Source organism: Panicum virgatum, chromosome 2K (genome assembly GCF_016808335.1).
Source record: "Panicum virgatum strain AP13 chromosome 2K, P.virgatum_v5, whole genome shotgun sequence".
In the NCBI taxonomy this organism is placed as follows: domain Eukaryota; kingdom Viridiplantae; phylum Streptophyta; class Magnoliopsida; order Poales; family Poaceae; genus Panicum; species Panicum virgatum.
In genome coordinates, this window is record NC_053137.1 from 46,062,822 (window position 1) to 46,087,359 (window position 24,538).

At 46.1% G+C, this 24,538-nt stretch overlaps 2 protein-coding genes and 1 pseudogene across 2 annotated transcripts; 2 read left to right on the top strand and 1 right to left on the bottom strand.

Moving 5' to 3' along the window:
• Positions 1-6,264: 6,264 nt before the first annotated feature.
• LOC120679529 (histone H4) lies at positions 6,265-6,919 on the top strand. The gene has a single exon (XM_039961138.1). It carries the CDS (start codon positions 6,333-6,335, stop codon positions 6,642-6,644), a length of 312 nt encoding a protein of 103 aa, XP_039817072.1. The 5' UTR covers positions 6,265-6,332; the 3' UTR covers positions 6,645-6,919.
• Positions 6,920-9,089: 2,170 nt separating this feature from the next.
• Positions 9,090-10,079, bottom strand: LOC120695360 (beta-1,3-galactosyltransferase pvg3-like). The gene has a single exon (XM_039978634.1). The coding sequence runs from the start codon at positions 10,077-10,079 to the stop codon at positions 9,159-9,161; it is 921 nt and encodes a 306-aa protein (XP_039834568.1). The 3' UTR covers positions 9,090-9,158.
• Positions 10,080-23,698: 13,619 nt separating this feature from the next.
• Positions 23,699-24,277, top strand: LOC120679537 (annotated as a pseudogene).
• The last annotated feature ends 261 nt before the right edge of the window (positions 24,278-24,538 follow it).

The window sequence follows — 24,538 nt, forward strand, 5'->3', positions numbered from 1 at the left end:
GATGGAGTACTAGTATAGATTCATATGCAGCTATGCTAACGATGTTGACGTGAATATTGAAGGTTTTCATTCTTTCTTTTAGAGTTGTTTTGTTTATATTTTTGAAATCCTTATTTAAGGTTTAAATACTAAGAATTTCTGTAACTCTCGGCTATATATATCCAGCCTGTGGATACGGAGGCGGTTTATCCTTTTATCTAAAAGTGCTGACCACTCTAACAGTAGCAGGCAATTGAAGCGTACTAGACAAGAACTGGAATTTGCACTGACGCATCCTTGTGCAAGAGCAAGGCTGTCGCTGTTGCAATAATACGTACATCGGAAGGTCAAAGAGATCCGGCCAAGAGCACAGCCTGACAGCGGCGCAACGTGACCCAACCGGACGACCAGCACCGATCGCACATGCTCTGTCAGAGAAACGAGAAGACAGAGCCTCTCTCTGTATCTGCCTACCGTGCAGTGTTCGCTGCTCGATGACGAGAAATGTTTGTTCAAAAGATTTTCTCCCCCCACCCAAAAAAAATGAAAGAAAGAAAGAAGAAGAAATGTTCAGAAGAATTCCGGCGCCCTTGTGAGCCGAGTCAGGCGTGTCCCAGCGCGGAGAGCGAGCGGGGCTCCCGACCCGTGATATTTCGGCGTCACCCGCGCCATCGGGCTTCTGCAGAGACGGACGTGATCGTTGCCGCTGAACGCTGACCCTGAGACCGGCGAAAGGCACGCATCACGGGGGCATCTATTCATCACCCTCTGCGATTGAATTTCATTCAATCGAGAGGCCGAGCGCCTCCGCCGCCGACCGCCTCTCCCGGCTCCGGCGGCCTCCGCCGCCGCCTTCGACCGCTGCCACCGCTAACCGAGATCGCATCCCCGCCCTCCCCGGCATCACGCCCCAGCCCGGGACCTGGCCTGACCGCTGGCGCCCACCACCCCGGCCGGCGGCGTCCCCGTCGCCGCCGGGCTTCCCTACCCCCCTCCCCACTCTTCTAAGGCCGCCGGTGGCCTGCGCCGCCCCAAGCCCCGGCTACCCCGGACCATAAGGTCCGCCGCCGCTCTCCACCACCCCGGCCGCCGGCGACCTCGCCGGCAGCCGCTCCCCCCACCAACCATCCCTCGCCGCCCACCCCCTCCCCCTCCTGTAGCTCGCAACCGCCGCCGCCCAAGCCCCTACCCCGAAGTCCGGCCGCCGCGCTCGCCGAGGAAGAAGCACAGTAGCAGCAGCGCCTTCTGCGATAGCACGCATCGCACCCGCGCGCGATAAATAGACGCCGCGACCCATCACCCACCTGAACTGATCCCCGATCGATGGTACGAGAGAGACACCCTAGCTCAGCAGCTGAGGTAGCTCCAAATCTAGCCGCCGGTGCTCCTGCAGCGTGCTGCCAGCCAGGCACTGCACCTTCCCGTGGTCGACGGAGTCCAAACTTGCAGGTGAATTTCCTTGCCCAGCACAGCACAGACGCCCTTCCCCTTCTGCCGTTCATCTTGTCTCGAAATCCATTTTTTTTAACAAACAAAACAAAACGCTGAGCTTCCCGATTAAGCAACTTAATAGGTCCGCCGGTCGTGGCGCGGACGTCATGCTGGAATTTACACGCGCGACTGGCGACTCCATCCAAGGAAAAAGGGCGGCGGGCTGGCGATCTTCCTCGAGTCCCCACGCGTTTCCGGGAGCACGCGGCTGCACGGGCGTTGAGTTGAACTCGGGGAGACGGAGGACGCGGTAAACCAACCGTCCGGCCGGATCTCACCGGGCCGCCGTGCTCCCGTGTAACCGCCGGCTAAGGTAGTGAGGTGACACCGGTCATCCGAACCTAAGACGAGAACCAGACGAGCTCCAGCTCGCGGGTCTCGGTCGCAGCCACACGCGGGCCGGGGACTCTTTCCATGCCTTGCTTTTTCGTCAGGTCGGGACCAAGAAGGCCGCTAGTGGGTAGGGTTGAAAACGGTCGGAAACGGTAATTATTCGGTAATCAGTTTTTTGGTCGTTTTTCTTTGATTGCGAATAAATAGGATATAGAATCTTGTATACAAATTTGTATTCTTGTTTTGAGCATTGAGCTTGTAAAGATTCAAAAAAGGTAAACCTCAAATTCATCCTATATTTTCTCAAATGATAGATATAAAATTCGGTATGGATTCGGAAACAAATTCGGTATGTTTTTCACTTTTTTTTGTTGTAGGGAGCAAATAATGCATAAAATAATTTATGCAGAATTTTATTCTTATTTGTAATAATGTGCTTGATAATATAAGAAATGATCACCATCCAATTTTATACATATCTATTTTAAAATATTAAATTTGTTCGAACAGTTCAGATTACCGTTTTCAACCCTACTAGTGGGCGCGCATTCGTTGCTACTGTTACCGACGAATGCGCGTCAGAGGATTCAAGTGGTGCACGTGCACAACTAATAGCTAGCAGCGAATATTGATATCTTCCCACGTATGCCTCTCACCACCATCCACTGTTTCTCCTTTCCAGTGTCTACCTTCTGTTGTATTTTATTTACTACGCATGTTGCACATCTTTATTATGTTTTCCCTTTCCCTTTCGGGACAGTGGGTACGAGGGAGATGAAACGGGTGGGGGAAATGTTTTACATACATATGAATGTCGAAGTATATGTTATTCTTGTATAATTGTAAGTACTAAATCAAATAACAAAAACACTATACCTTACGTTGTAATCTCTTTTCATACAAATGGCACTAACAAAAAATCAATAGTTTAGAAAAGCATTGGTCAAATAAAAAAAACTCTTGTTATAAATTTTGGCAGATGCAGTAACAGATACCGCATAGACACATATAAATATGCACCTTCGTACAAAAGCAAGACTAATGGAGATAAATCAAAAGCAAAGAGTCCACAGCTACACCTGCAAAAAATATTACGACACCAAATAAGTACTTGAAAACAATAGAATTTCAAGTCTTTTGAAAAAATAGACTTAGAATTTAAGTTTCTTAATTGTATATCCAAAACTTCAAACATCTCTCGCAGGACGCAGGCTCAAAACAAGTGGCTAGGTTGGAGCAGCCAGCCAAGCAGCTCCACCCAGCCCCAAATTGGCTTCTCCCACCAGCCAAACAGGGCAAGATATCTTTTAAGTTACATATCTAAGCCTTTACAGCTGAAAAATAAAGGAGTTTCAAAATTATGTATTCAAAACATTATAGTATCTAGCTATCAGTTCACATACTAAAAATCTTTTGTACTAGGAATTGAAAACTTTCATGTTACAAATCAAAACTTTTGTATCTAGGATTATAAAACTTTTATATTATAATATTAAATACTTTACACATATCAAAACCTTAGCTATCTGAAATTTAAAAAGAAACTTTCAAATTGTATATTTAGAACTTTGTAGTGGGTGTATGGAACTTTAAACCTTTGTATTTCCAAACTGCACACACCAAATTTGGGAACTTTCTACTAGCATGTGCACATTATAAACTTTGTACTCTCAAATCCAAACCATTGTGTTGCTAATAGAATAACTTTGAAACTATGTATAGAAAACCTTTTAATTTCTAAGCCATCCCAACTATATACTTGAGAAGTGTACTGTGGTCCTACTAACATATTTTCAAACTTTCTACACCGGAGTCTGCAACTTTGTAAATCCAAAACTTTGTACACTAAATTTCAGAACTTTATACAGTTAAATTTAAAAATCTATACTACTAGATATGAAACTTTATACATGAATATTTGAAATCTTTTACAAATAGATATAGAACCTTTTACATAAAACTTTCTATTGAAATAAAAAATTAACACTAAATTCAATAACTTTGGACTTTCAACTCAAGATCTTTGAAAAAAAAACACTTGTCAAAAAATATTTTAGTAAAACAAACTCTGAACTTTGCAGCCCAAATTAGAAAACTTTCTACTAGTATGTTATAAACTTTTTACTCTTCAAAAAAATATGGAACTTTGTGAATGAATATTTAAAAATTTGTACTTTTTGATTTAATACTTCATAATTAAAAAACTTTGCATTCCCATATTGAGAACTTTGTCCTAACCTATCATAAACTTTATATCCCTAGGTTCTAAAACTTTATCTGAAAAAATGTTAGAATCGTGAACAGAAGAACAAATTTAGCATCTAATTTTAGAGACTTCATACCAGTGTATTTTGAAACAGACGGAGCATTGGAATGGCGAAATAGAAACTCGTTAGAATGGATGACACCGGGGCTGAAACTGCCATGATCCTTGCGCCGCCGAGCTCGCCTAGCCACTAGAGAGAATTTTGCGCGAGGGAAGAAGATGGAATGGGAACGAGATGCAAGCGGATGCTAGGTGGCTGTTCGGGAGACGAAACAGATGCAAAATGAAAAGGGGGGAAAAGAAATCGAAATGGACCTGTACAGCTCATCGCACGACTAGATGCGCTTTGGTTTTTGTTCACGTGAGTGGTCTCTCTAAGTGACACGCGTCCGTTCGTTGCTAGGCTGTTGCAACGAACGAGCGCCGTCTAAGGATTTCGCCGGATACGGCCGCAGGCATCGTCGTCGTCCATTCCGTTCCGCACGCAGACCGCTCGATTCCACCGCAAGTCCGCAACCCACCACGCAGAAACAGACCTACTGCTCGCGAATCGCGACAGGTGTGGCGGACTGTCTGGTGGGCACATCACCTGCGCGGCGCGGCGCGCACGGCGGGCCGCGGCCACGGCCGAAATGACGCGGATACTTAACTGGATATCGCGTGGGCGTGGCAGTCGGGGTCCGGCCTCCGGCGAGAGCAGGCTGTCCAGCTCGGCTCGAACTGAACTGCCTGCTTGCCGTTGGGACGTCAAATCAGGGGGGCTGCTGCTGGATTTGGATGGCTCAGCTCGGCCTCGCCTCGGCACCTGCTGCGACTTGCGAGCTGTGCCGATCAGCGGAGTGCGGAGACCGGACAGCGGGGGATCCGAGCCTGCAACTTCCGTTTGCTCTGGCCCTCTACGGGGGGTGTGCTACTAGGCATCTGCTCGCGCTGTCGAAACCTGCCACTCACCCGTTCGCACGAACGGGCGCACCAAAGGTGGGAACTGGAAATCCTTGTGTGTGCTACCAAACGCATCAGTACATCATTCTACGATTGGTGGACTGTAGGCTAGCTGCTGCTGCTGCTGCTGACCGTCTAGTTTGCGACGGAACTGTCCGTGGAATCGTGTGATACACCCTGCTCTCTGGCAAGCTATGTCTTTTCTTTTTTCTTCTTCTTTAGGACAGGAGCAACCGAGCAAGCAATCACACTAGCTCAGTATATCTTGAAACTTCAACATAAAACGCAAATAAAACGTTCGGCCCAGGTCGAAAACGCGGCAGCCTAATTTGGGCTGAAGCCCACGAGTCCACGACGCCTGGACTGCGGAGAGGGGAAAAAAAAATCAACCACACCCATCCGCGCCACAACCTAAGCCGAAAATTCCTCGTTTCCCACCAGAAATCCCAAGCCCTCACAGGGTTAAAAAAAACCAACCGGAACCGGTCTGAAAATCGCGATTAACGATCAAACCGGTCCAAATTTAAAATTCAAATTTGAATTCAAAAAAATAAAAAAATCTAAAAAAATTCCTAAAAATACTTCAAGTTGTGACGAATTTAATGGTGTCAAATTTTTTAAAATATTCGTTCATTTAGTATACTTTGCGGGCATTTAAATTTAAACAAAAAAGCGTGTATACAAAAAATATACAAATACAATGTAAAACATGTTATACATTGTATTAATGTAAAAGTAGTACAAAAGAGGATTGGAGGATTCATTTAGGCTAAAACATGTTATACAAAAATTCAAATTTTAAACTAAAGTCGGTTTTTTTGTTTAACGGATCGGTTTCCACTCAAACCGGACCGGTTTACTGGTCAAATCGGTCGGCTAACCGGTGAAAACTGATTGAACTGACGTCTATAATTTGAAATTTAAATTTAACCAATTTTTATCGGTTTCCGATCAAACTAGACCGGTAAACCGGAACCGGGCGGCGGCGGTTTGACCTCACCGGTCGGTAAAAAAAAAACCCGAGCCCTCCACGCAATTTCCATCCACCGCGCGCCCACCGCCAAACCGGCGAAACCCCACGCCCTCTCATCGATCCACCCTCCCGCTCCTCCACCAATAGGAGCCCAGGCCGCCCCATCCGACGGCTCGCGTCCCCCCTCGCGCCCCTCACGCGGATCGCTCCCCATCCGACGCCTCCCTGCTCTTCTTCCGCCTCTATATTAGCGCTCCCCCACCCGTCCCCATCCACTCCATCCAATTCACAAGCTCCCCCACCAGAAAACAACAATCCCCAATTTCCTTCGTGCTCGCGGCGGCGGCGATGTCGGGGCGCGGCAAGGGCGGCAAGGGGCTGGGCAAGGGCGGCGCCAAGCGCCACCGCAAGGTGCTCCGCGACAACATCCAGGGGATCACCAAGCCGGCGATCCGGCGGCTGGCCCGGAGGGGCGGCGTGAAGCGCATCTCGGGGCTCATCTACGAGGAGACCCGCGGCGTGCTCAAGATCTTCCTCGAGAACGTCATCCGCGACGCCGTCACCTACACCGAGCACGCCAGGCGCAAGACCGTCACCGCCATGGACGTCGTCTACGCGCTCAAGCGCCAGGGACGCACCCTCTACGGCTTCGGCGGCTAGGCCCTGGCTCCGGTGCGCCCCCGTCTGAGGCGCGGTTCCTGGATTGGTGCCGTGTGTGGTTAGGGATGAGGGTTCGTTGTCAAGGGATTGGCTGTGTTGGCTTTCTGAATGTAGTCTGTCTTTGTGCCGTGAAGAAATGCGGACTGCCTATATTGTACGAGGATTGAACATGCCTGCAGCAAAGAAATGGTCGAGTTTCAAATGCTGTGCTTCTGACTGAATCTTATCCTGAAGAAAGTAACACGTTCAGTAATCGGCATGGCTTTCTGGATGAATTTCGGATGTGACCGTGTGAAAATGCCACCCGTTGAATCACAATGCAGAGGGACTTGTATTTTCGTGTGCTGGCGGTTCTGTTGTTTGTTTCAGCGCTCATGTTCAGACAACTTTTGTGTAGTGCAGCTGTTACTGTTCGTCTCTGATAACTCTTGCTGTTGATCTTGTATCATGAGAAAACTTGCATTATCTGCTATCATAAAGCAGTCCCGCTATTTGCAGCGAGTTAGTGAAAAGGCCTTCGAGCTACGGTGCGCAGTTGTCAAGGGGGAGAAACAGAATTCTGAATTTCAGATGATCTAATCTTGCAGAGAGAAGATTATACCAAAACTGCCTTCGAGCCTTCCGCATGATGAAAAATTGATTCTGTAGCAAGCCCACTTGACCCGTTGTGTACTGTATGGGCCCCTGACCCCACGTTTGGGCCTAGGGGGGCGGTTTTTTCTTTTTTTATATTTAAAAATAAAAAATTTTAAAAAATATATGCCAGTTTAGAAATATTTCAAAAATAGGTGTCTGTCGCCTCCCCACGGGGTGACAGGGGTCGCCCATCCACGGGGCGACATGACCTCGTTGTAAAAAAAATTTACAGATAGATCCTAGGGTGAGGAGCCTCGGCTAACAGGCGACAGGGGGGCGTCGCCCCGCAAGCGGGCGACAGGCTGACGGCTGACGGTGCGCTGGCCCGGCACGCAGCGGCCGACGCGGGGCAAGAACGTGCGTCCGGTCGATCAATTTCTGCACAGCACAGAAGTGCGGGCCCGGGCGCGAGCACGGCTCCAGCTTTTTCACTCGGGAGCGACCGGCGCGCAGTGGCGCATAGCAGCATTAATGCATTATTCCTTTTTTTATTCCATCCGAAGCAAGGACACGTCTCATCCTTATTAGCGTGCAGGGCGGCTGCGGACCTGCTCGTCGCTCTGTTTTATGTGTGCACATATTTGCTCATCGCTTTTAATCTCTGTATGACATTGAGGTCGTGTTTAGTTTTTTACATGTAAAATTTTTGCATTCGAATCTTATTAATTTGAAGTAATAAATGAAGTTTATTTACAAAACTTTTTGCATGCATGGGCTGTAAATCGCGAGACGAATCTAATGAGCCTACTTAATCTATGATTTGCAACAGTGATGCTACAGTAACCATCCGCTAATTATGAATTAACCATAGATTAATTAGCATCATTAGATTCGTCTAACGATTTACAACCCATCTATGCAAAAAGTTTTGTAAATAGACTTCATTTAGTACTTCAAATTAGCGAGATTCCAACGCAAAATTTTTACATGTAAAAAACTAAACACGGTCTCAATGTCATACATAGATTAAAAGCGATGAGCAGATATGTGCACACATAAAACAGAGCGACGAGCAGGTCCGCAGCCGCCCTGCACGCTAATAAGGATGAGACGTGTCCTTGCTTCGGATGGAATAAAAAAAGGAATAATGCATTAATGCTGCTATGCGCCACTGCGCGCCGGTCGCTCCCGAGTGAAAAAGCTGGAGCTGTGCGCGCGCCCGGGCTCGCACTTCTGTGCTGTGCAGAAATTGATCGAGCGGACGCACGTTCTTGCCCCGCGTCGGCCGCTGCGTGCCGGGCCAGCGCACCGTCAGCCGTCAGCCTGTCGCCCGCTGGGGGGCGACCGGTCCCCCACGCAAGGCTCCTCACCCCAGGGATTTATCTGTAAAATTTTTTTACAAATAGGTCATGTCGCCCCGTGGATTGGCGACACCGGGCAACAGGCACCTATTTTTGAAATATTCTCAAACCGGCATATATTTTTGAATTTTTTTTATTTTTAAATATAAAAAAGAAAAAATCATATGCCCACATACTGGTTTACAACGCTGAATTGCTCACCTTCTGTTTGAGTTGAAGCATGGAATAGAACGTTTTTTTTTAAACGAATGGAACAGAACGTTTGTGTTGAACAGCATTCTTTTTCAGTACAAGGTGCCACAAACACACATAGACATTCCGATTCGCCCAGATATGTAGCTGAGATGGAATAATGATGTACAAATAAAGGAATCCCTGAACCAAAAATACACATCAGTAGCAAGTAGTAATATTTCTTTTCCATTTTCCAAGTGCACAGATTGAATCGTTATTTCGAGGCGCAAACAGTACATTTTTTCTGGAAGAAACGCTGCCAGTGGCCATAACATCTTGTTTATATAGTAGCACATGACCCTCCATGACATGTGGAAATGGAATAGACGAAAGTCTGCGGCGATTATGGCAGGTGATACAGGTTGGACGGCGCGATTCCGGCGGTGACGTTGAAGTACCTGAACACCGCCGCCCACCGGCGGTTGTCCTTGAGCCTGTGCACGGCGACGGTGTCGAGCCAGAAGTTGTCGACGTCCCAGTGGACGTCGTACATCCTGGGCTTGAGGTTGTACCGGTTCTTCCCCCGGCCGCCGGCGTTGAGCCACTTGCCGAGGAGGCGGTCCTCGTGGCCGCGCGTGCCGTTGCTCCGCGGGATGTCCTCGTTGCCGGACACCCACTCCGCGACGTCCCACGACACGAGGTACCCCATGCCGTGCATGAACGGCGCGGGGTCGTCGCCGACGGGGAAGCCGCGGCCGAGGTACAGGTCGCGGCGGGGCTTGCCCCGGAGCTCCTCCACGAGCGCCGCCACGCGCAGGTACGTGTCGTCGTCGGCCTTCATCACGTAGTCGTAGGGCGCCGGCGCGAAGAGGCGCGGCACCGAGGAGAGGTACGCGTACGTCTTGCCGTCGTTCATGTTCTCGGCGCAGTCCAGCACCACGACGTCGCCGTGCCGCCTGATTTCCACCGCCACCAGCGCCGCGTCCACGGGGTCGGTCACGTTGCAGAACACGAAGCGGACGTCCACGCGCGCCCGCGCGGCCGGCGGCTGCAGCGCGTAGGCCATCCGCACGATGTCCCGCCGCTCCCGCCGGCTCGGCACGGTGAGGACGCCGATCAGCAGGCTGAGCTCGGGCTCCAGGTCCTGCGGCGGTGCGACGGCGACGACGTTGGTGGTGGTGCTGGGACGGCGGCCGCAAAGGGCGCCGGGCCGCCCGTCGGAGCCGAGTTGGGGAGTGCGGTGGGACGGGAGCACGAAAACGAGGAGGAGGAGGAGCGCAAGAGGGGCGCCGAGGAGGAGGCAGGAGGACGGGCGCGCCTTCATCGTGCTCGTTGTGGACTCGTGGGTGCTAGGGAAAGTTCAACTGAAGCGCGCGCTCGTGCAAGCGGGTGCATGCAACGAGTTGTTCAAAAAGCATCTGGTGTCCGTTGCCCCAGCAGTAGATTTTTCTTTTGGGACAACAAAAATCTCCAAATCTGCTATGAATATCACACGTTATCTAAAAGATATTACTAAAGATAATAAGAGCCATGCATGTTATCTCTTCCATGTTAATGTTAGTTCCACATCGCATGCGTGCGGTTGCATATGCGGAATCATGTCTTAGAGCTATTCATCGACTTTTCGGCACGGTACTTGAACACTGTAGAGTTGCTTGTCTAGCGTCTCCTTCGGAGTTGTACAGTGTCCTACTCTCCTACTCATCCCATGCTTGATTGCTAGCCCGAGCGTCCGGGCATTCAGGCCGTGTTTAGATATGTATCCGTAAATTTTTTGAAAAGGAATCTTATTATTTAGAAGTAAAGTTTTATAAAATTTATTATTTTATTATTTGACCAACAAACAGAGTCTCCATATTCGCTCTCAAGGTCTAAAAATTCCCACATTAATCGAAGAAAATAAGAAAAATTAAAATTACCCACCACTGCCATTATGATAAAAATTGACCCAAAATACCCCTGTGTTTGACTAAATATAGCCCACCACGCCATTATAAAAAAATTAATCGAATATTTAACATAGTAATGAGACTCCAAACAACTAGCGTTGGGTAAGCTAGGAGATTCTTAAAAATTACGATCATAATTTTTAATTCATTTTTTCTATGAGTATAAACATTGATAAAAGAAATTCTGCACAAGCTTCAGAAAAAATTTTTGCACACTGCCATTACAATAAAAATCAGTCCAAAATACCATTGTGTTTGACTAAATATAGCCCATCATGCCATTATAAAGAAACCAATCCAATATATAACATAGTAACGAGACTCCAAACAACTAGGTTGGGTAAGCTAGGAGATTCTTAAAAATTACTACCATAATTTTTTATTTATTTTTTCTACAGGCATAAACATTGATAAAAAATTCCGAACAAACTTTAGAAAAATATTTGTACACCACAACACCATGCTGGAAAAAGTAGAAAAGTTGTAGCCTCACAGTTTACTGAGAAATATTATCATTTTAGTTGAATAATTGTAATATTATTTTTAGCATACAATCGAAACATGTACAGACAAAGTTAATATGTATTCTATTTACTAACATTTCAGTCAAAAGTCATGTTGAAACTAATAAATTACGCTTTAAAACTAGAAACAACCTTATGTCAACCATTGTTTATCATAATGTCTTAGTCAAATTAGTTGCAGCATATTTGAATTGATTAAATGAGTACCCAAGGCTAAGAGAGAAACAAAATAGATGCACTATATCCATATTCCATTATAAGGGGGATAAGAAAAAAAATAAGAAAAAAAAGAAAAGGAAAATGAGAAAAAGGAAAGGCCATAAGCCAGCGCCGATACGGAGTGGACGACGCGGAGGAGTGAAGTGTGGAGGAACTATTATTGGATTAGGAGCAACAACAAAGAAATAAATGGTTGGGGGTGAATAGAATTCACACGCTCTATCGATTCTACGAATTAAGCTGGGAACGAGAGAGTAAGCCTCTCCTTTTTGTCTCTCCACTTGAGCAACTAAGGTAACAGCAAATAAGAAGCAGCAGTATCAGCAGGTGAGTTCCAGAAAGACGCCAAGAAGCTGCCGCAAACCATTGACTTAGAATCCATATTAAATAAATAAAACATTACGCTCCAACATTAATTATAACACATAAACCTAAAAAATTGTGGCAGCCCCGCCCGACATAAACCGGCTTAAGTGCGCTAACCATCACCAAACGACAATCAGGGTTAACACGCACTTAAAACGGAGCAATCCGGCAGTGCTGTCGGGTAAAATCCCGATAAAACCACTTGAACCTGGATCGAACAAAGCAGCATAACTCACACGAAGGTGAGTCCAGAGATTACAACACCTCACAATATATTACACCACAGAGTTTAACATAAAAACAGAATTACAAACCAAGTTCCAAAATTAACAAAGTACCTTTCAAACCAAGGTAACAGAAGTTCACCAGAGTCCTTTATTTTAGCGGAAAGTAAACACGAGAACTATCGACGATACGGATGTCTCGAGAAAGCCCGATACAAGACATCACTTGTTCTTGTCATCATTGGCCGGGGACGCATCCCACTCCACGGACCAACCAGGCGGAAGAGTACAAGGCCAGGTCAAACTGGCAAACATATCCTCAAAGGTTTCACCTGAAACAAAATATCGCCACAAGCAAGGCTGAGTATTCTAATACTCAGCAAGGCTTACCCGACTGAGGGTATACTTAACCATTTATCTAGACATGCAAGGCTTTTGGCTTGAGGGGTTTGTTTTGCCGAAAAGCAATAAAGAGTGGATCCTTAATTGCAGGTTTTAGCTTTCAGGTTCTAGTTCAATTAACCATTCTAAGTGAGCATCTATCCAACAACATACATGGTGAACAAAACTTATCTTTCATCAATCAAACATATTCATCATCATCATCAAGTTCCACTTCTTACTCTATGTGGCAAAAGAGTTAAGCAGTCCCATTATCCGTGAGAGGCGGACGATTCGAATCGAATTTGTTAACCTTGCAAGGCAGACCTAAACACACGTCACGTGGTTACTCCCAGAGTCACACGTGCAACATTTCCCCTTTCTTTCCGGGTTGTGGATCAGGGTCACCGTCCTCGACTACAGAGTACGACGACTCTGTACCCGCATGTGCGCGCATGAGAAACGACGTTCAAAGAAGGTGAGGGAGAAGTCCACTCGCCGGGCCAATCAGGTACTTAAGCTTACCGATTACCATATTCTCGGTATGTGTTTAGTACATTCAAACGCTTAACTACCACTACCACACACTGCGGCCTTATCACATTTCACTAAACAGACGGGACATCCCAAGTACCACAGTCCCGCCCGTAGGCCTTATAGTTGTAGCAGGTAGTAAACATCCAACTCCTATAATTCTCGCAAGTGACAGGAAATCACTCGACTTCTACCGAAACATTAGCATAGCCAACTAGCGACCTACACATACTAGTGTTCAAACATCGGTACCTAGGATTATGCAACTAAGGTTCCAGTAAACTCCTGTAAACTTAAATGCACAAATAGATAGGAACAATAATAAGTTGCATAAATTTAAAATAATAGGACATGCTCCGGGGCTTGCCTTCCTGGGCGTAGCTGGATCTGGGCTCTTCCGAACTCGGGTTCGGGTCTTGCGCATCTTCAGTTAGATTAACTTGAGCTTCGCGCTGCTCACTCTCGGACTCGGGCACCAGCTCGTAAGTTCCGTCAGCGAGAGTAGTAGTATCTATATGAGATGCAATGCACATGAGTAAGTCGTTGCGATGGTAGGAATTTATGAATTCTTTCACAATAACGGTGTAACGCAAACAAAACCCAAAGTTAAAGAGTGAAACACTTTCATTCATATTTTACTGGGCAATCGTTTATAGAGTAGCAACTCAACATATCTAACTACACAAGACATCATGATCAATAGCTCAAGAAAGCTATACTAATCTTCTAAACAAGTGGGAGTAATCTCCTATAGCAATTAAATCATGGTTGGTTAATAACTTAACAACTCAGCACACATACAGTATTAAATTCAACAAAAATTACTACAAACAGAAAGTAAACAGGACTAGCTATCCTGCAAAACTCATCCTAAATCTTGTAGCCAAATATCCAGAACAAATTATGCAATCAGACAATTCCTAGAACAAGATTGAATTATACAGGTTATACTAGAGTAGAAAACAATTTCAAACTTTAACAATAGTTCTAAAAGGGATGAATTAGCTACTGTGATTTTTTCAGGATTTATTAACCACACAAAAAAATAGGAGAAAATAAACAAAACATACATCAGTTTAACAAGATTAATTTTTAGACCCTGTTCTAGTCATGAACTGGGGCTCAAACTCCATGGACAATCTAAATTATTCAAAATGAACAATCAGAAATATTTTCATGATTTATTATCAACATAAACTATTTATCATAATTAAAGTCTACTAAACAAGCATTAAAACAAAGAAATAGCTACACAAATCTATAAATAATTAAATTTGGACAGTAGTGTTCATCTAGTATTGTAAGTACACAGAAAAAGTTTCATACATATATCTCAGTCAGAACATCCAGAAATAAAAAGCAAAGTGTTTTACTAGATCTAGCCAAGACTAGGGTTTCATCTAGTTACAAAGGTCAACTGGTGCTCAAATTTTTACACAACACTAAGCATGGCATGTACTACCTACCAGCCAAAAATCAACTATAGATTATAAGTAGAACTCCTAGAACAATTATAGTCTTTGAAATATAATCTTTTTCCTAGATTAAAATACAAACAGAAAATAAACATGTGCATGTAATGAAAGTTGTAGATCTTGTTGCAAGGATTCCAAAACATTTGGATTTACATTTTTATGATTTTTCTATGAATTTATATCGAATTTACAAGTTTGCTGGTTTGGAAAACAAAAAGAAAAAGAAAGAACTTTTTGCGCAGAGGCCCCTGGAAGAAGTTTTCTTCTCGCGGATAGGCCCCTGGCCGGAGTTGGAAGCAGGGGAGCGGCGGGCGGCGGGATTCCGGCGTGGGGGCTCACCGGGGGCGTGGGGAAAGTGGGGGAAAAGTGTCACGGCGTCGAGAGGAACCCAAGGGTGGGCTCGGATGGACGCGGGACGGCTGGAGGCGGCGGCTCCGCGGAGCAGGAGCTCCGGCGGCGGCGTTTGGCGGCGGCGGCGGCGGTCCGGTGGTCCGGGGCGGCGGCGAGCGGGTCGGGGAGCACCGGTGGAGGCCAAGGGAGCTAGCTGCGGGGGTTGTTGGGCACGAGGGAGGGCGGAGGAGTGAGCTCCGCGGCGAGCTAGGGGGCGGCGGCGACCATGGTGGCGGCGGCGGCCGTTCCAGGCGCAAGGGGCGTGCGGGGCTTGGCTCCCAAGCTCGGGCGCGACGATGAGAAGGTCAAGGACGGCTCTAGGCTTGCTGGAGAGGTCTAGGCGGTCAAGGACACGAGGCGAGACGAGGCACGGTCGGCCGGACCGTCACAGCGTCGCCGTGGCGCTTCGGCGGCGGTCCTCGGCGTGCGCGCACGGGGTGGCGCCGCGTGGCGAGGCCGAGCGGGTTGGGTGGGTTCGGTTCGGGGCGAACCCGGTGCCGGGGAGGTGGCCTGGCCGGGCGAGCGGCGCGCGGCGTGAGGCCGGCGGCCCTGGTCGGCCGGCAGAACAGGGGAGGAGAGGGAGAGCAGAGAGAGAAAAGAGAGAGAGAGAAAAAAAAAATTGATTCAAAATTGATTTTTTCTCAAAAATTCCTTTTGAAACATGGAAAACCTTGAATACGAAAGTTGTAGGGAATTTCAATTTCTATATTTTTCGTTTCAGGCACCAACTTGTTTGAGCTATGAATCAAAAATCATTTTCAAATCACGTTTGGTAAAACTTGAATTTATTCAACATTTCATGTGACCTTCTTTACTTGGGATTTAATTTTTCATGCCCAAAAATCTAACATCACCTATAAAGGATATTGATGCATTTTATTTTGCATTTTATGGTGAGTATGAAAAATTACACTACTACCCTAGATCAGATGTATCCCACCCAAAGCACAAGCACACACACATACACACATTTATTTAACGCGACGCTTCTAGGTTAGGGGTACATGATTTGGTGTTAACGACCCTGGTTTGACTAATTAAACACCTGGGGTGTTACAAAAATACTCAAAAAATTTCTAGTGTAAAAAATAATACTTCCTCCAAATAAATAATAATCTGTTTGCCATTGACGCAATCGTCAAAACACAACTTTGAGTACTATTAAAAAATTTACACGTTAGTGAAACTAAATATTTTTTAATCAACGTATACAACAATAAACTTAGAACTATCTAAAAATGGTATCCAATTCAAACCTAGAAGGAGTATGAAAATAAAATCAAATTATTGATCCTCAAAATAGCTTTAATAGATCTTGATTTTCGTCATCAAAAAATTGCTTTATGAAAGCCGATTAAAAAAGAGTAATCTTAAATATACTTACACCTAGCCACACAAATAATAAATATAAATAATTAAATAATTTAAAATATAACATTATAGATGATAACATCTAGGCGCGCAAATGCGCGGGTGGTCTTCCTAGTTTTTTTGTACAAATGGGTTGTAAATCGCGAGAAGAATCTAATGAGCCTAATTAATTCGCCATTAGTATATGTTCACTGTAGCAATTTAATGTCTAGTCATGGTTTAATTAAGTTCATCAGATTTGTCTCGTGATTTACAATCTATTTATATAATGCAATTTTTTTCGACAATGGCAAATCTTTTTAAATTTTAAAGTTTGGATCTAAACAAGCCCTCAGCCGTCGTGCTCGTTCATTCTTGCTGATCCTGAATAATGCCACACGAACTGATGGCACTTGGATTCCAATCGAGCATCGAACCTAGCCTGTGCCCCTGTACGCTCCGATCCCAGCTTGTTTGCCTTCCGGTAGGTTCGAAACGGTGACGCTCGGCAGGACCCCCTTCGTTTCCAGTTCCAAGCTGGGTGTGCGCGGACAGACTGATAATTAATGATGTCGCGCTGAAGCGTAGCTATCTGCCTCCTTTGAGCTAGTACACTAGTACTGCTTCCAAGTTTCCAACTGAAAACGAGTTGACAATGCTTTACTGCTTTGGCGCTAGCTCAGGGCCGTGTGCCCGTGTCACAGTGTGATTTGCGGGCCGCCGCTCCGAACTTGAAAGCTGAGGTTGGGCCAAGGCACCGTCCACGATTTGCGCGAAACCATGGGAGAGGGGAATAGCTGGGAAGGATAGCATCATGCCCGTCATGCATGTTTTCCCATTTTCTATTATTTGATTTACATTTTCTTACTAGTGGAGATGTACGCTAGAATATTAGGACAAATCAGAATACTTTGTATTTCAGAACCAATAAAGTATACAATAATATTGGACTTCCATAAATACATGCAAGATCAACACACCAACAACGGAAAATCCAAAGCAAACTAACCAGAGTAGTGAACATACCAATTTTTTCCACGATATCTAATAACAGGGTTAATTAATGGGCCGCGAGCAAGTTGGGCTTAAAGCAGGAATCAAGGAAGGCTTGTGAATCGGCTCCTGCGTGAGCATTTGGGCCACATGGACCATGTATCCTTAGATTTAATTCAGTTTGATTAGAGATAGAGTCTGATATGTACACATTAGTTTAGATTATTTTCCAAGTCTTCGGACTATAAATATGTACCCTATGATGTAAATAGACCTTGTGCATCAGATAGAGTCTGATATGTACACATTAGTTGAAAAATTTTCTCACCTAAATTAAACATACCTTACCTCTCACGCTAGACCCATCTATCTATTCAGATAAAGAAGAGGTGGGAGGGAGTGCAGATCCATAAAAAAAAGACTGTTAGGAGATGTTTCTGCCAAGAAAAAAACTAAATTTTTTCTCACCGACGGCTCGCTTACCCGCCCGCCGGTACCCGCTCGTCATCAATCCGAAGCACCTCGGAGGCGTCTGGGTTATCGGCGAGGGTGGAGGCAAGGCCGCGCAGCAGGTCCGCTCGTCCGCGGTCATGTCTTCAGCAGGTCTCTGGAGCCACGCCAATAGCCAGGCAGATTTCTGCGTCCGACGAGCGGCTAGATTTTTCTAGTCTCCTCTGCTTCATCTATAAGCGTCGGTGTCCCAAGGAGAAGCTTCCAAATTCCATGGGGTTGCGTTCTTGGAGCTTGCGCTCGTGTGTGTTGTGAACTGGAGGGGGATTTGAGTGCCTGGTGGCCGGTGCCAGAGCTCGCGTCCTTGCAAGCGAGCTCCGCCGCCATGGCGCACCCCGTGCGGGCCGGCGGAGCGGGCACGGGTGGCCGAGGCAGAGCCCCCACTGGCGGCGGCGCACCCCGGTCCCCGCGCAGACAGCGGAGCAGCCAAGAAAGAAGGCACAGACGGCGGTGACGACAGCTCGGCGCGGCCAGGGGCGAAGCTTCCTCTTGCCGGGTCGTGGCATGGGCATGGCGTGGTCTTGGCTGCCATGGCCTCCGGCCATTGGAAGTCCTGTTTGGTCTGTAGCACATTTGTATAAATTTTGACTAATAATTAGAAATATTAAATGAAAATAATTTGTAAAACTAATTCCACAACCTTCTGCTACTTCGCGAGAAGTTTCTTCAATAAAATTTTTGACCGTATAATTAGAGGACAATTACTGTAGCCAACTACGGATTTTTTTGGTGCATTAGATTCGTCATGCAAAGTTACACCCATCTATAAAAATTTTTTATAAATAGACTTCATTTAAGTCTCCATACATAAAAGATTCCGTGGATTGCTGTTTATAGCATAGATGAACAGAAACTTCGGGTGGCACGTACATCGACGGAGAGTGGCCCGCGCATGGCAGAGAATGCTGGTCGGGGAAAACGGGATGACCGACGCGTGGCACGCATCGCGATGGCCGAACGAATCTACAGGTCGAGCGGAGCAGAGCTGGATGGATTCAATTTGTCCAGGTGGCGAATTGAGCGAGTTTGGAGTCATTTTTGTCAGGCTGTGTTTAGTTCCGTTCAAAAAATTTTTGCAAAGAAATTTTATTAATTTGAAGTATTAAATAAAGTCTATTTATAAAATTTTTTTATAGATGGGTTGTAAATCGCGAGACGAATCTAATGATGTTAATTAATCTATGATTAATCTATAATTAACGGATGATTACTGTAGTATCACTGTTGCAAATTATGGATTAAGTAGGCTCATTAGATTCGTCTCGCGATTTACAGCCCATCCATGCAAAAAAAATTTGTAAATAAACTTCATTTAGTACTCCATGTATGTGTCGAAACATTTGATGTGATGTATTTTTTATGTTTACATGGTTTACAGGGTCGGATCTAAACAGGACCTCGCAATTTCATGTGGAGGCATTTCAATCGACCAACATAAAAGTTGAAGAGCCGTCGGGGCAGCTTGGGGAGCTCCCTCCGCTCATCGACGGCCGGGTTCCAACGACGAGGGGTTCCTCCCAACGAGCACGCAAGACGCGGAGCTTGGGACGAACTTGGAGGCCGACCCGAGGTTGCAGGCCAAGCCGAGCATCAATCCCGCAGCTCCGTCAGAGCATCACGACCATCTGCGTGCATCCAGTCCAATCCATCGATCGAGATGCAGCAGCAAGAAGTCAATTTTCAATCGGACGGACCGGGAAGGAGAAGAGGCTAGGACTGAAGCAGGGGAGGAAGCTTTGCCTCCTTGTATGACGAGTCGGGGGCGTTGATTTGGCTCAAAAAAAAAAAGAGAGGGCCTCATTGGGTTCTTGGTGTTCGAGTGGATGAAGATTTAGCGTCACGATAGTTCACACCAATGTAACACTGGAGCTTGAGTGGATTCGATTTATTTACCTATGCAGCAACAAGTTACTTATCATGCATTTCCATTTGTACCTAAAAACAAAAGTTGAGCTGCATTTGTTATTGTTCATACCTGTTGGTAGATATTCTTGCTCAGGCTAAATTTATTCCTAGCTACTAATCTTGTGAGGTAGCTACTATCAGTTTTAGAAAGATAATTTTTAGGCATGCTTTTTCCATATACAAGATACAAGATATTTTTTGTATGCTTTTTAATCGAAGTGATATTTTTGGTTGAGGTTATCTATTATGCAATGTACAAAGCCCGCTATTAGCTTTTTAGGAGACCTACCGCTACGCTATACAACATTTGTCCGCTATGTCCGCTAAAGGGGGTTTTACAGGATTTAGTGGTAATAAATGTCCGCTAAAGATTTATTCAAAAGAAATAAAGAATTAATATAACTAGAATGGATCATAGACAAAGCAGTAGAGGCACAGTTGGACAGTCAAGATATGTGTTGAGTCTATTTTTAGAGTGTTAGACCAATAATTCTTCTAAATTTGTATGTAATTATTGATTATTTTATTATTCCGCTAAATGATTTAGCTTCCGCTATAGTTTTCGCTATAGCTCTTTTAGCTTTTTGGAAAGACTGCCGCTAAATATCTTAGCCCGCTATTTCTTACATTGCTATTATGGCTTATTCTTTTGCTCTGTATATGCCTAGCAATGCTATAAGCAACGTGATATTGAAATCTCAAGCTATGTGGAAAATATGTTGATTAAATATTTGATACTACTACATGTATTCTACAAATATAACACATGTAATCAGTAGTTTGTTTTAGCATGTGTGTGCCGCACGTACCTCTTTGCTAGTAGCTCCAAAACAAACCAACTATTCCGTTAACAAAAGGAAAAGATGCTACCACCCAGCCCAGCCCAGCCCATAACCTCGGTAGAAGGTTTCCCTTTCACAACAAACTGACGGGCCACAGGCAAACGGGCGGCCCATCATCCATCACCGCCGAACCCAAAATTATTTTCCTTTTCCCATCACCCAGAAAGCAAAAGTTTTCCGCGCGCGATCGACTTCCCCCGCACGTACCTTCGAAAAGGCTAAAATCCCCAAAACACCCGCCCCGCCCCACGATTCGGAGGCTTTTACATATATACCATTACAAAAGATGGTCTCGACGTCCATACCACTAAAAAGTTTGGTGACACCTCTATAACATCGCGTTTTTTTTTATTTTGACGTCTATACCATTCCATCCACCATCCGTTAGAAGTTAACAGATCTAGGACTCTGACATGTGGGCCTAACCTAGTAAAATGACCATTTTACCCTTGCATCAAACCCTATCCTCCCAACTCATTCTCATGGGCACCACATCCACACATCGCATGCGCACAACCTCCACATCCCAGGCCGCCGCCGCCCCCGTCCCATGCCGCCGCCGCCGGTGAGGCCGCCGACCCCGCCCCTCCCCTCCCCTTCGGATTCGCCTCGCCGCGGGGTGGCCCGCGCATTGGGGGCGCGTGCGCGGGGGCCTACGCGGCCTCCGGATTCACCTTGCCGCGGGGCCTGCGCGGCCTCTGCGGGGGCCTGCGCGGGGGCATTCCCTCGCGTAGGAGCCTGCACGGGGGCCGCACGTTGGGGGCGCCGCCCTGCCCTCCCCTGGTACGCCTGTAGAAGCCGCCGCCCCTGGCCGCGTGGGGCCGCTGCGGAGTGGGCCGCGTGGGGCCGCGTCCAGCAGAGGAGCCGCGTGCAGCAGACGAGTACGAGAGGCAGAGGAGTACGGGAAGACAGCTATAACCTTGACATTGAAGTTATCACAAGGTCACCTGATGGTATTGGAGAAATTTGTGCTAAGGAGCGTTCTACCACAAGCTACAGGTTTGTAGTCAACTTAATTGAGAGGACTTGCACATGCAGAGCTTGGCAAGGGTCAGGAATACCCTGCAAACATTCTATTGCATACATCACTTCAATTCCTGGTGCTATCTTAGAGGACTATGTGCATGAGTACTACTCAGTTGACAAATTCACAGCTGCATATCAAGGTTCTGTCCCTAGTATTCCTGACAAATCCTGCTGGCCCAAAGCCACACATGGTTTCTTCATGCATCCTTCATTGCTCAAGTCAACTGCAGAAAGGCACAAGAACAAGATGAAATCAGCTATGGAGGGAGGTAGTGGTAGCAAAGAAACTGGCAAGAGGAGACATAAGTGCCCAATATGCAAAGAGTTAGGGCACCACTGGTACAAATGTAACAATGAGAATTCAGAAGATATAGCTGCAATGGAGCTTGAGAGGTAAACTCCATGGATATTACTACCATATGCGTTTGCCTTTAGACATCTATATCAAATCTTTTTTTCAGAGGTCCACCAAAGAAACAGCTCAAGAAGAAAGCATCTGCTTGTACCACAGAGAGTAGCATTATTGTGGCCACTCCTGCATCAGGAATGGTCTGCCCACACAATGAGGCAGTGGCTAATGCTACACACAAGAAAGGGAAGAGAAAATCATCTTCATCATCATCAGATGTCAAGAAAAAGAAGAAGACAACAACCACTACTTCAACAAGTACTGCCAGCAGGTATGGTCTTGTTCTGTTCTCACTTTTCAATACTTTTTAATTTACAACTCACTGATAGTCATTTCTTGCTTTCACACAAGATCTGGAACTGGATCCAATGATCCTGTGCCTCTCCAAGTTCTGCCTCCTGTTCTGCATGCTACCTCAGCACATACAACGCTCACACCAATGAAGAAATGTGGTGTCACGAAGAAGCTAACACCAAAAAGGGCGCTAGTTCAGGTTGACAGCCCAGCTGCAAATACTAGAAGTAAGAAGAAATTGAAGCTTGAATAAAATATGATTAATGCGTGTTATTTTGTTCTGTAATATTATGCAATGGAGTTGTATTTAAGACACTTTAGTTTCGATGACCAGTCCTTTTGTGGAGATGGAAACCAGTATCTTAGGTGCTTAAATGTTGGTGCAATGAACAAATACTTTGTGATGTTATTTATTACTGTGAATTGTTCCTCTGATGTAGACAAATATAATGTTGTGTTGTTGTCCACATGAATGGTTCTGATGCTGTCTAAATGATGGACAAAAAATATATTTTTATTTGTGCTGTCCAAATATAATTTATTTGTGCAAGAATTAAAAAAAATATCGTATTACAAAGCATATTACATTTCTGCGTGGAGTGCCATGGAGTGGCATGGAGGACAAAAAAATTTGGTCATGTACTCAAACGTTGGAAGCAAAATAGAATGGCAAAGAGGGTAAATCATTTTTTGGACACCTAAGGGCATCATGGATTTTTTACAGCTCTGTTAGCATCCGTTAGCATCCAATCTATCCATAATGGTACAGACATCAAAACAAAAAAATGCGATATTATAGAGGTGTCACCAAGCTTTTTAATGATATGGATGTCGGTGCCATCTTTTATAATGGTATACATGTAAAGCCTCCACCGCGCTCCCACCCCTCCACCAATAGGAGTCGACCGTCGCCATCCAACGGCTCCCACCACCTCTCCCCAGGGTTCACTAAACCGGTGGGAACCGGTCCGGTTTGACCGGTTACCGGTCAAACCGGTTCGGCCCGGTACCAAACCGGCCTAAATTCAAAATTCAAATTTGAATTCAAAAAATAAAAAATTCTCAAAAACTTTCTAAAAATACTTCAAGGTGCGACGAATCTAATGGTGTCAATTTTTCTCAAAAATTCATTCATTTAGTATAGTTTGCGGGGATTTGAAGTTAAACAAAAAAACGTGCATATAAAAATATACAAATATAATGTAAAAGTAGTACAAAAGAGGGTTGGAGGGTTCATTTAGGCTAAAATATGTTATACAAACATTTATTTAGTATACTTTGCGGGCATTTGAATTTAAATCAATTTTTTTTTGAATTTGGCCGGTTACCAGTCAAACCGACCAGTAAACCGGTCAAACCGACCGGTAAGCCGGTCCGAACCGATTGCACGGCGGCTTTTGAATTCAAATTTGAATTTGACCGGTTTCTGGCCAAACCGGACCTGTATACCGGAACCAGACTCCGCCGGTTTGGTCGGACCGGTCGGTAAGTTAAACCCTGGCTCTCCCACTGCTAACACGTATCGATCCCCGTCCGACGCCTCCCAGATCCTCTCCCACCTCTATATCAGGCTATCGGCCTCCCCCACCCGTCCCCATCCAACTCTGCCAGATTCCAAGCCCCCGTGCCCCCAAAAAATCCCCCAATTCCGGCGAGCGCGAGGAGGAGACCGAGGCGGCGGCGGCGGCGATGTCGGGGCGGGGCAAGGGCGGCAAGGGGCTGGGCAAGGGCGGTGCCAAGCGCCACCGCAAGGTGCTCCGCGACAACATCCAGGGCATCACCAAGCCGGCGATCCGACGGCTGGCCCGGAGGGGCGGCGTGAAGCGCATCTCGGGGCTCATCTACGAGGAGACCCGCGGCGTGCTCAAGATCTTCCTCGAGAACGTCATCCGCGACGCCGTCACCTACACCGAGCACGCCAGGCGCAAGACCGTCACCGCCATGGACGTCGTCTACGCGCCAGGGCCGCACCCTCTATGGCTTCGGCGGCTAGGCGCCAGCGCCGGCGCGCCTCCTGCGGGGCGCGGCGTCCGCGGGCGCATCGTGGATGGGGTGCTGTCTGTGATTAGGGGATGCCTCGTTGTTAAGTTACTTCGATGGCTTGTGTCGCTGTTATGGGTTATGGAGCTTCTGGTTGTAGCCCGTCCGAACATTTGCAGTTGAAGAAATGCCAGTACTAGTTATCCCGTTCTAGAGCTGAACTTGCTAGGGATCCCTGTTCGAATTGTTGGTGACGAACTGCTAGTAATCTTGTTGTCTGGAGTGCAAGTACTTTGTGGCAATTGTTGTTTCAGGCTGAATCCACTTCTGAATATAAGTGCGAGTAGTTTCTTGGTTTTGTTGCAAATGTTGCATTGTTTTCGGTCTGGTTCCTGTTTTGAATATAAGTGGG

Bases quoted from the DNA above. Each gene is read 5' to 3' on its own strand.
- LOC120679529 (XM_039961138.1), top strand. From the start codon at position 6,333: ATGTCGGGGCGCGGCAAGGGCGGCAAGGGGCTGGGCAAGGGCGGCGCC.
- LOC120695360 (XM_039978634.1), bottom strand. From the start codon at position 10,079: ATGAAGGCGCGCCCGTCCTCCTGCCTCCTCCTCGGCGCCCCTCTTGCG.